This window comes from Galeopterus variegatus, unplaced genomic scaffold (genome assembly GCF_000696425.1).
Source record: "Galeopterus variegatus unplaced genomic scaffold, G_variegatus-3.0.2 Scaffold11441, whole genome shotgun sequence".
NCBI lineage: Eukaryota > Metazoa > Chordata > Mammalia > Dermoptera > Cynocephalidae > Galeopterus > Galeopterus variegatus.
This window is the reverse complement of record NW_007737552.1, coordinates 1-11,681: the sequence shown is the minus strand read 5'-3', so window position 1 is coordinate 11,681 and position 11,681 is coordinate 1. Positions and strand designations below refer to the sequence as shown.

Below are 11,681 nucleotides of genomic sequence, written 5' to 3'. Positions count from 1 at the left end.
TTCCATTGAAGCCACGTAAGATTGGTGGGAAGAGCCCTAAAGTAAAAAGACCCCTTTGCTGAGTTTAGCTTTATCATTAGTTGGCCATGTGACCTTGCTCGTTACTTTTCCGTTGAGTCTCACTGTTTGAAATCTCACAGACTTCACATTACCCACCTATATTGTCAATTCCAAATTTGTTGTCTCAATTACAAGCCAGGCCCTTTGTGATCCTTACTTCTCCAGGCCCTCATCCGGCGGTGTTTCCCCATCAATAACACAGGAGGGAAGCAAAAGGAAGCTGTTACTCCCTCTGAGCATACTGTCCAAACGAGGTACCTTTTTGTCCCCGGTCCCATGACTTAATGATCTCACTCCTCCCCCTTAGCAGAACTAGTTTTTCCTCCTCAAACTTGATGCTCCAATAGAATCTATCTACTTATTGTTCAAAGATAAGCCACGTTATTTCACACTTTCGTGCCTTTGAACACGTATTTTCCTAAGGTACCCTTCACTAGTTAAGTGTGTAGATGTCAGGCTCGGAGATATGTGCTGGAGTCGCAATGGTGGCAAGTCACTCCCTGACCTTAGGGAGCGCATAATGAAGAGGGAACATTTTTGTTTGTTTTGGCGGCTGGTTAGTACAGGGATCCGAACTCTTGACCTTGGCGTTACCAGCTCCACACTCTACCGAGTGAGCTAACCGGCCAGCCCCAAGTGGGAACGTTTGAAAAGTAACAGACCATGGCATTCAGGTGATAAAAATGTCCTTTAAAAAAGTGACTTCTGTGAGCAGCTGGAGTTCCTAGGTGGGGACCTTACTTGGCATTGCATAAAGAGCATGAACCCTGCGGCAGACTGTATTCAAACCCCAGCTCTACCATTCACGGTGTGTGATCCTGGGCAAAGTACATACTCTCCTCTGTAAAACGGGAATGAGGATAGTACATACCTCACATAGTTGTTAGAAAGATTAAAGAGATTAATTCTTGTTAAGTGGCTAATTATTATTAATTAGCCAATTGAGTTCTATGTTTTTCTTGCTTTTCTTGCTACTCGTAGAATCCTTACCTGAGTATGCATTATTTATTTAACACATTTACCATATATATATATATATATATTTTAAAGATGACCGGTAAAGGGATCTTAACCCTTAACTTGGTGTTGTCAGCACCACGCTCACCCAATGAGCCAACCGGCCATCCCTATATGGGATCCGAACCCGGGGCCTTGGTGTTATCAGCACCGCACTCTCCCGAGTGAGCCACGGGCCGGCCCGACATTTACCAAATATTAAGCATCTACTATGGGCAAAAGCATTGTTTTAGGTAAAAAAATATGTAGACTATAGTAACCGCCAAGCCCTTCTGTATGAAGCAAAGGAATTATATGATTGTGGATCACATAAAAATTACTCATCCAAGCGCCTGAGCCTCCTGGGAGCATTGTCTACAATGTGTCTCCCTCTCCCAGCCTCATTTAAAATGCGTAATTACAGACAGGTTATGGGTTACAGAGAATAATAACATTTTTTATGTTCTTGCATTTATGCCATCATACTTAACCCTCCCGACAAACTCTGAGGTGGATGTTATTACCATTTTACAGATTAGGAAACTAAGGCACAGAGCTGTTAATAAAACACTGCTGGTAGCTGGTAAGAGTGCCAGGATTTCAGGCTGAAATCTTCTGATTCCAGAACTCCAGCTGTGTAATGGCTCGGCATGGCAATGGAAAGACTAACCACTTCCTTCTCTGAATCCACCTGCACAGCAGCCAATCACATCCATGATCTATGAGTGAGATCTCGGCCCCCGAGAAAAGAGGGTGGGAGCAACCATAGAGAGGTCGGGCGGAGCGAGCGGCCGGATGCGGTCACCATAGAGACGGGTGACTGACAAGCAGCGGAAGAGGAAGCCGCGGGCCGGGCTGTGAGGTGGCAGCAGCTGCCGCCGTAGAGCCGGCGACTCGGCGGCCACTGGGGTCTGTTCCCTCTCTCCCGTCCCTGCTCCCCGCGAGGCCCGTGCGGGGCGCCTCTCCCCCTGTCGGCCCCACGCCCCCACCCCGCGCCGGGACGCCCGGGTCCCTCTTGTCCCCGCCGGCCCTGGCCCGGCTGCAGGCCTCCTCTCTGTGCGCTTGGGCGTTCGTCGTTGTCCTGCGCGGGCTGCCTCGGAAGTCACTGGTGCGGCCTTTGCCCCTGCCGACGGGCCTGAGGACGGGGTCTGTTCACCCCTCTCCGGGCAGCGACCTGAGTCCGACCCCCCGCCGCCTGTCCCGGCCCCAGCCCGCAGAACAAACCGAGCTGGACCCCTGTCCCTCCTCTGCAGCTCCGTGACGAAGCCGATTTCTTTCAGTTTGGAGACGAACGGCTGAGACTCGCTTCGGGCCTTCTTTCTAGGGCTAGACTTGGTCGGTGGTCGCTGAGAGGTGGATCTGAAGCCCCCCAGCTTCTGCTCGCCTTCACAGAAGTCCTGCGTCGGCTCTAGCTGCCGCTTGTCCTCACGGCTTACTTTTGGTTTGTCTTGTTTGGTCCCCGGGGCCCTGGTCAAGCCAGACACCGAAGGGCTCGTACACAGCAAGTTTGCTGTGGTTTGCCTGCTGGCTCCTCTCAGAGGAGGGTGGGCAGCACAGTCGCTCAGCAGCCGGACTCGGGACAGAATGCCCTGCAAGATGGCTCCAGCAGCCATGGCGCTGCTCTGAGAGGCTGTCAGTGCTGAGTCACCATAGCTGTCCACCTCTTCTGGGTGGGCAGAACTTGTGTGCTCTGTGCGAGGGGCTCTTGACCACTCCTGACTGGGAGGAGGGGTTACTGTAACCATTGTGCTTCCTTGACACTGGGCCCCAGAGCAGGAAGAGGCCCTGATCACTGCCCCCTGCCTTGTGCCAGGCTGCAGCGGTGCTCAGCAAGCCCTTCAGTAGCCTGAGTGAGGAATGGTGTCAGGTCTGCCTGACACAGGCTCCTCTGGTTGGGAGTGTTGATGTGATGGATCTGTAGGTCCAGTCTGCGGATGTGTTTAATCTTTTTGCGTTAGGTTTGGCAGTATTGAGTTTTGTTTTCTCCCATTCTACTGAAAGGTAGGCTGTAATCCCAATAGAGAGTAAAATTGATTCTCGTATTTATTACTATGTGGGCTGAAGGTTAGATCGGCACCTTGGCAATTGAAGACCAGGCAGGGAGGGCTGTGACAACAGGACAGTTGATCTGCCTGGCGATGCTAGGCCTGGAAGCCAACACACCTTGCTCTGTTATTGATCTCAGTGACCCCAGATTCCCTGGTTAGAACTGCAGGCCTGCTACTGGCCTGACGCCTATCAATCCATTGATCCTTGAGGTTGTGCCCCCTGGGGCACCCACATGTCAGGGCCTACCACCATGCGACTGAGCTCCCTGTTGGCTCTACTGCGACCAGTGCTGCCGCTCATCCTAGGGCTGTCTCTGGGATGCAGCCTGAGCCTCTTGCGGGTTTCCTGGATCCAGGGTGAGGGAGAAGATCCCTGTGTAGAGGCTGTGGGGGAGGCAGGAGGGCCACAGAATCCAGATTCAAGAATTCGGCTGGACCAAAGTGATGAAGACTTCAAACCCCGGATTGTGCCCTACTACAGGGATCCCAACAAGCCCTACAAGAAAGTGCTCAGGTGAGAGCTCGATAGTGTGCATAGGGCTGCTCCAGGTTTTTGTCTCTGCCTTCCCACTGGCAATCAGTGGGGCAATTCTTTGTCTTATTTTCCGTCATGGTTGGTTCCTATTTTTTACCTCTTTTTCAAATCTGAGAAAGTCTCACCTATTTGTGGTGTTAGTGTTCAATGTTCCTTTAGAAATTTATTTTTTTTCTTTTTTTATCTTTATTTTTTGTGGTGTTGTTCATCATTCTTGAACAGGGCTGGAATTGTACTAACCCATCTAATCCATCCTTAGTGGATCCCTTCCCCACCAAATCAATTTCAGTGTCAGCTACTCAGTGGATACTCGCTCTGGTAGTTAATTAGTATTGATGAGGAAGGAAATCTCTTCCTTCTCTTTTTTCAACCCCAACTCACACATTCCTAAGGGGATGTATATGCTGGACAAGCTGGGTGGAGTTGACTCCTGGCACACTGGTCTCTCCACAGGACTCGGTACATCCAGACAGAGCTGGGCTCTCGTGAGCGGTTGCTGGTGGCTGTCCTGACTTCCCGAGCCACGCTGTCCACTCTGGCCGTGGCAGTGAACCGTACAGTAGCCCACCACTTCCCTCGGTTGCTCTACTTCACCGGGCAGCGAGGAGCCCGGGCCCCAGCCGGGATGCAGGTGGTGTCTCATGGGGATGAGCGGCCAGCCTGGCTCATGTCTGAAACCCTGCGCCACCTCCACACGCACTTTGGGGCCGACTACGACTGGTTCTTCATCATGCAGGATGACACATATGTGCAGGCCCCCCGCCTGGCAGCCCTTGCTGGTCACCTCAGCATCAACCAGGACCTATACTTGGGCCGGGCAGAAGAGTTCATTGGTTCAGGCGAGCAGGCCCGGTACTGTCATGGGGGCTTTGGCTACCTGTTGTCACGGAGTCTCCTGCTTCGCTTGCGGCCACACCTGGATGGCTGCCGAGGAGACATTCTCAGTGCCCGTCCTGACGAGTGGCTTGGCCGCTGCCTCATTGACTCTCTGGGCATCGGCTGTGTCTCGCAGCACCAGGTGACAGCTCTTTCAAGTCAGTTCCAGTCCCAGACAAGTTAGTTGTGATTGAGTGATTGGCTTCCAGGCTGGGGCTGCCTGCCCCTTCCCAGTGGCACCTCGGAGGCCATCGTTTTGCCCTTTCCAGGCACCAGCCTGCCCCTCTGGCAGTCTCTTGCTCACCCTTGGCAATCTTAGAACCCTGGGGCTATCGGAAGTGGTGTCTTGTCAGGGATCCCCGAGGTCTGGCCCCTATTCGCCAGTCCTCCTCCCCATCTGCCTCCTTGCCTCTCCCCGGACATATCTCATCACATTTATGGACAATGTGGGACTGTCCCAGAGATGGCCACTCCCCAGAAAAGTGAGGTGATCACTTTTCTAGCCCAGAGAGCATCCTGTTTGTTGTACTAGAGAGGGTGGAAAATCCCAGAGGCGGCCCATTCTCCCAAGCCAGAGTATTGGGTGGATTTTCTGGCTTGTGGCTTTCATTCCTTTGAGGAACAGTGGGATTCTGTGGGGTAAGAGGGTGTCCTTAGTTGCCCATTTGCCTTCTTTCCAAAATGCAGCAGTGAAAGGAAGATCCAAGGTTGAGAGAGACGCTAGAAAGAGCTCCTTCTGTCCTCAGCAGTAACAACTGTGAACGCTGAGTGTGGTTAAGAGCGGTGTGGGACAGGCAGCCATGTGTGTGGCATTGACTGGTCTGATTGGTCCTTCTAGGGGCAGCAGTATCGCTCATTTGAACTGGCCAAAAATTGGGACCCCGAGAAGGAGGGGAGCTCGGCTTTCCTCAGTGCCTTTGCTGTGCACCCTGTCACCGAGGGAACCCTCATGTACCGGCTCCACAAGCGCTTCAGTGCTCTTGAGTTGGAGTGGGCTTACCGTGAAATAGAGCAACTGCAGGTGAGCTAAAGAAGAGCAGGTGGGCCAGAGGACCATGGTTGCAGGGTCAGAGGAGCCTGAGCTGTCCAGGCTTACAAAGACCAAGCAGCCAAGTGAGGGAGAGGACTAGGCCAGGCTCTGTATAATGGTGGAGTAGGAAGAAACTGACCCTACCCAAATTTAAAACAATTACAAGGACAAGCATCCTTGAGGGTCCAGGGCAATCATAAGGTAAGCTCCTGGAACAACTTGAATGCAGTTAAAGGGGTTTGCAGGTGAACTCTGAAGATCAGGAAGTTAGGTACAGTGTTCAGACTGAATAGTAGTAGCTCCTCTCCAATCATATTCTCCATCAAGGAGGCAAACCCCCAGAAATTCCTGAACATCTAGAATTGTCCTAAGAAAGCTCAAGGGTAGGAGGTAGAAGAACTTTCTAGCAGAATGTGGAGGGCATCAGAGGTGGAGTATAGACTAAAACAAGTCTGATTATGAAGATGATATGAGTCCTTTGGGTATGGGAGAGAGATTGTCGAGCTTTATATTACTTTTACCTGGGCAAAAGTACCTTTTCCACCTTCTCACAGCAGTTATTTAGGGTGGGGATGAGTCATGTTGCTTCTGCAGTTTACAAGTGAAGAATATAATGTACCAGGGGTTGAATTATTGGCCATAGGGCCCCTTGCTAGGTGGTGACAGAGTTCAGCTGCTTGAATCTCAGAGCTGGGCAGCAGGAGCTGGGTAGGATCCTAGAGCTGGCACTAATGTAAGGTGTGTTCCCTCCAACCTAGGCTCAGATCCGGAACCTGACGGTGCTGACTCCGGAGGGGGAGGCAGGCCTGAGCTGGCCCATTGGGCTCCCGGCTCCTTTTACCCCACACTCTCGCTTTGAGGTGCTGGGCTGGGACTACTTCACAGAGCAGCACACCTTCTCCTGTGCAGATGGGGCTCCCAAGTGCCCACTGCAGGGGGCTAGCAGGGTGGATATAGGTGACGCCGTGGAGACTGCTCTGGAGCAGCTCAATCAGCGCTACCAGCCCCGTCTGCGCTTCCAGAAGCAGCGGCTGCTCAATGGCTACCGGCGCTTCGATCCAGCACGGGGCATGGAGTACACCCTGGACTTGTTGCTGGAAGCAGTGACTCAGCGTGGGCACCGGCGGGTTCTGGCCCGCAGGGTCAGCCTGCTGCGGCCACTGAGCCGGGTGGAAATCTTACCTATGCCCTATGTCACTGAGGCCACCCGAGTACAGCTGGTGCTGCCGCTCCTGGTGGCTGAAGCTGCTGCGGCCCCAGCTTTCCTGGAGGCCTTTGCAGCCAGTGTTCTGGAACCACGAGAACATGCGTTGCTCACCCTGTTACTGGTCTATGGGCCACGGGAAGGTGGCCGCGGGGCCCTGGACCCATTTCTTCAAGTGAAGGTTGCAGCAGCTGAGTTAGAGCGGCGGTACCCTGGAACAAGGCTGGCCTGGCTCGCTGTGCGAGCGGAGGCCCCTTCCCAGGTGCGACTCATGGACGTGATCTCTAAGAAGCACCCCGTGGACACTCTCTTCTTCCTTACCACCGTGTGGACAAGGCCTGGGCCAGAAGTCCTCAACCGCTGCCGCATGAATGCCATCTCCGGCTGGCAGGCCTTCTTTCCGGTCCATTTCCAGGAGTTCAACCCTGCCTTGTCACCACAAAGGTCACCCCCAGGGCCCCCAGGGTCTGGCCCTGACCCCCCGTCCCCCCCTGGTGCTGACCCTTCCCGGGGGGCTACTGTAGGGGGCAGATTTGACCGGCAGGCTTCTGCAGAGGGCTGCTTCTACAACGCTGACTACCTGGCGGCCCGAGCCCGGCTGGCTAGTGAACTGGCAGGCCAGGAAGAGGAGGAAGCCCTGGAGGGGCTGGAGGTGATGGATGTTTTCCTCCGGTTCTCAGGGCTCCACCTCTTTCGGGCCGTAGAGCCAGGGCTGGTGCAGAAGTTCGCCCTGCGGGACTGCAGCCCACGGCTCAGCGAGGAACTCTACCACCGCTGCCGCCTTAGCAACCTGGAGGGGCTGGGGGGCCGCGCCCAGCTGGCCATGGCACTGTTTGAGCAGGAGCAGGCCAACAGCACCTAGTGCCCTGAGGCCCAGCTCTTTGCACTTGTCTTGTCTGCCTTAGCCCTGGGATGGCAGGGCAAGCTGGTGGACAGATGGAGGGCTCGTCGCTGTATTTTTTTTTTTAATAAGAAAATGTTATTAAAAGTGTCTTCTGCCAAATTGTTTTTAGGAAAATGGAGTAAGGAGAAGAATCCAAGGGAGGGGTGTGGGGATTTGTCTACTGCCTCCCCCTCCCTTCTCCCTCCTTCCTCTCTCCTCCACAGTTTCCAATGACCACACGGCTGTTGTCAGACAATGACCTTTAATCCAGCCCCCCCCCACAAGGTGGCAGGGGAGTGATGCCAGCACCCAGGGCAGAGCACTGGGGGCACAGGGCGTGGCCGGAAGGTCCGTAGTGGTGCTCGCTCACGGGGCTCCTAGGTGTTGCGCACAACCAGCGACTGCTCCAGCTCCTGCCTGCGCTGTTGGATCTTTAGAGGAAGTGAGAGCAGGAGCAGGGTGACAGTGTTCCTGGTGAGTGATAAGGACAACCCACCCTCCGACACCCCTGCCCTGGAAAAGCATCTGGGAGCAGGGAGGGCCACTGCATGGTGAGGTGGCGTGGTGATGTTTCACTGTGGGGAGTAGCAAGGCCATCACAGACAAGCTGAGAAGAGAGGTGCTCTTGGAGTGGAGGAAGAGGAAGCCTCAAGGCGGGCCCCGCCATACCTTGCAGTAGAAGTAGCGGCTGACGGCTTCCTGTGACCAGGGCTGGTGGTAGAACTCAGCCCGGCGCTCTTCTTCAGGGTTGCCAGCTACATCTGTCATCACCTGGGAGGGAGCATGAGGTCAGCCCCGAGCCGTGAGGCGTGAGCCCCTCACCTGCCCCTGGTGTATGATGTTTACTGTCTCTCCCCATGTGCTTGTCTTCCACTCCAGTACTCCCCGAGTCTCCCTCTGCACCTTGAGATCCCGGCTCTGGGAGCGGAGCAGGTCTTGGACATAGCCTTTGGGGTCTCTGGAGAAGCTTAGCATGAAGTCCCTCTGGATCTTGAGCTGGTTTATGGACTCAATCGTCTCATGGATCTACAGGTAGAAAGACAGACACTTTCCACCTGGCCGTGCCGATGTGGGAGAGGAGGGAGGGCAGTGGAGGGAGGAGGGGCTACTTCTCTGAAGGGCAGTCCCTCTAAGGTCCCAGGGAAGGAGATGGGCAAAACCGAACTTGGGATGAGGCTGAACTCCAAGCAGCATGGAGTTCCTCTTATCTCCCCATAGGCCCTCGCTCTGGTCTGTTCTAAGTCTCTTCTGTCATCTCTGGATTAATGTCCCACTCCAGCTCTGGGCTCGGGCCCCACCTTACTGTCCAGAGCACTGATCTCCTGCTGGTTGGCCGTGGACAGGAGGAAGCTGCTCATCTGCCCCTTCAATGGCTCCTCTACCTCCACGTCAATGTCGTAGCACGCTGTCTTCTTCTGGTCTGATGGGTCCACACTGCCAAGGAAGTCCAGCCCTTGGTGTCCATGATGCCCCCACAGAAGCCAAGGGCCCCAGGGCTGGGGCAGATCCAACAGGGAGGGAGGGAGATGGGCATGGGAAGAGATGGAGGGCAAAGAAGGCAGGAATGAGGAGCAAGCTGGAGCCACCTCACCTGATGACATGGTTGATGACAATCGGGTCAGGAGGTAATAGTAGGGCTGTGAGGCGCTGGGGAATCTCAGAAAACTTCAGTCGCGGACAATCAAATATCTGAAGCAAGACAGTTGGAGAAAGAGAGATCACTCTTCTGTGCTTGAAGAGATCGTAACTACAGTTTTAGATCCTTCCATTCTGGAAAGGCCACGAGAAGCTGAGAGCAAGTCTGATTCTTCAGTGCTCATTGGTGTGGGCTGGTAGAGTCACTGGCATGGCTGAACAGGCAGGGGGCTCAGTGTAGGACAGTGGTTGAGCGTGTGTGCCCTGGGTCTGCCTGCCTGAGTATCAGTCCTGCCTCCACCACTTACTATGCAACCTTGAGCAAGTTACTTAACACCTCAGGCCTCAGTGACTTCATCCCTAGAATGGGGATAATAATAATATATATCTCACAGGGTTGTCATGAGAATTCAGTGAATTAATACATATAAAGTACTTGGAACAGTGCCCGGCACATGGTAAGTGCTCAATAAATATCAACTGCTATTTTTGCTCCTCAGGTTTTTCTGCTGTGTTTATTTTAAAATGCATTAATGATAACATTCTCTACTTTGGTAGAATTTTGCCACATTACTTCCACACCATTTGATTTTCCTAACTGCCCCATAGATGAGGTGGGAGGGTTATTATCATTCCATTTCAAAGTTAAGGAACAAGGCTCAGAATAGCTGAGTAACTTACCCAAAGTCTAGACCCAGGAGTAGAACCCAGGGATTCTAACTCCAAGTGCCAAGAATCTTACATTCCGGAAAGCAGTTGGCCTTGTAGGCTTCCAGATGTTCCTAACTTAGGGAGGCTAAAATGGATTGGCTGTAGCACCAAGCTAATCCATGGTAGAGCCTGGAGCTGAGCCATGGTCTCTCGGCTCTGAGACCCTGACTGTGTACCATTTCTGATAACTCAGGAATCTGGAAGGGAGGGGTGGTAGTTACCTTAGGAGAGGTACTTCCCCTGCTGGAGAACTCTGCCTGTTCCCCAGATCTCTGGGTTCAGGAGATGTTACCTGCTGGAAATACTTGTCCCCATTGATGTATTCCTTGTCGTGGGAATCCTGCAGCCTGTTGGTCTTCACATACTGCCACAGGGCCTGGACGATGGCTGAGCGGCTCTGTGTATGCAACCCAAGCAGCCGGGCCAGGCGGGGGTCCAGTTTGAACTGGGGAGGCTGGGAAAAGGTGACCATGAGAATTAGATAAAAGGGAGGGAAGGGAAAGAGCTCAGGGCCAGGTAGCTGGGAACTGGGGCGGGGGGGCATGGGGTAATTGGGTTCCTTGGAAACATGCTCCTGGGGAAGGATGGGGTAGGAAGGAGAAGGGGGTCTCTCAGGATGCACAGCTTTGGGACCTGGGCCTGCTTCGATGGCCTTGTGTGGTGTCTGCAGGGTGGGGGGCAGGCACAGACCTGGTAGTCCAGCATGAGGAGCAGGGTGCAGCGCACACTCAGGTCCCCCGGCCTCTTCACCTGGAAGCCATCTGTCTCCTGGGTTGTGGGTGTCCGATGCCACTGTCCAGGGGAGAAGAGCTGGGTCACCCTGTAGGCCCATCTAGGACTCTAGGGTGGTCCCTGATCCAAATCTGTGCAGATTCTTCAGGGACGTGGGCCTGTGGGAAGATGGTGATTCAAGGGCAGAAGGGATCTGAGTCTTACCTCAACGAGGTGGTTGTCAGGGCCATAAAGGTCTTTGTCCAGCTCAATGACCAAACTCTTGAAGAAGGAAGAGAACTTCCGCTTCTGCTTGCTGGGCTGTGGAAGAGGAACAGGGACCGTGGGGGCAGGGCAGAATGGGGCTGAGTTGGCAGCGGGCAGGGCAGCACGGTTAGATGCAGTCCTCTACACCCAGATGTCTCTCCAGGCCCACCCACCCCAGCCAGGGCTGACCCGCTAGTCCCTGGTGCAAACATCTACTTCCGTTCTCAGCTCAGCCCATACCCACCCCAGGACACCTGGAGAGACCTGGGCCAGGACGTACATCATCCAGGAGCTTCCCCTCCACCCGCAGCTCCCAGGAGGCAATGCTGCCATCAGAATCCTCTGCATCGGGCTTCGCAGGGTTAAAAGTATTGGAGATATAAAGACGCAGCTTCCGCTTTTGCTGTAGAAATAGAGCGTAGCACAGAGCGAATGCTGTGTGCTCCCACACGAGGCCACCCTGCTCCCCCATCCTGGGCACGGGACTCGGAGCCCTCTTCCTACCCCCAAACTAAGGCACCTTCATGGGCCTCTTCAGAGCCTCCTGGATGTCCACCCGCTTCCGCATGATGGTTTGATCCAGTTTTCTCTCAAACGCTAGGAGGTCCATGTAAGCCTGGGACTCAGGGACCAGCTCCCGAATCTGGAGGAGAAGCAAGGAGAAGCAAGGCTCAACCAATCTCATCACGTGGACTGTGCGTGTGCACGTCCTGCAATCCCAGGGC

At 54.1% G+C, this 11,681-nt stretch overlaps 2 protein-coding genes across 2 annotated transcripts; one reads left to right on the top strand and one right to left on the bottom strand.

Annotated features, from left to right (window-relative positions):
- Window positions 1-2,748: 2,748 nt before the first annotated feature.
- LOC103610628 (chondroitin sulfate glucuronyltransferase) lies at window positions 2,749-7,752 on the top strand. The gene is made up of 4 exons (XM_008594748.1): window positions 2,749-3,618; window positions 4,093-4,657; window positions 5,354-5,536; window positions 6,304-7,752. The coding sequence occupies exons 1-4, from the start codon at window positions 3,338-3,340 to the stop codon at window positions 7,609-7,611; spliced, it is 2,337 nt and encodes a 778-aa protein (XP_008592970.1). The 5' UTR covers window positions 2,749-3,337; the 3' UTR covers window positions 7,612-7,752.
- A 125-nt stretch (window positions 7,753-7,877) lies between these two features.
- LOC103610632 (SWI/SNF-related matrix-associated actin-dependent regulator of chromatin subfamily D member 3) lies at window positions 7,878-11,599 on the bottom strand (the record flags this gene model as incomplete). Its single annotated transcript, XM_008594755.1, has 10 exons — window positions 7,878-8,063; window positions 8,302-8,403; window positions 8,536-8,658; window positions 8,931-9,066; window positions 9,224-9,321; window positions 10,271-10,432; window positions 10,669-10,770; window positions 10,915-11,010; window positions 11,237-11,359; window positions 11,477-11,599. Coding segments are annotated over 10 exons (1,119 nt in total), but the record flags the coding sequence as incomplete, so codon positions are not given.
- Window positions 11,600-11,681: the final 82 nt, after the last annotated feature.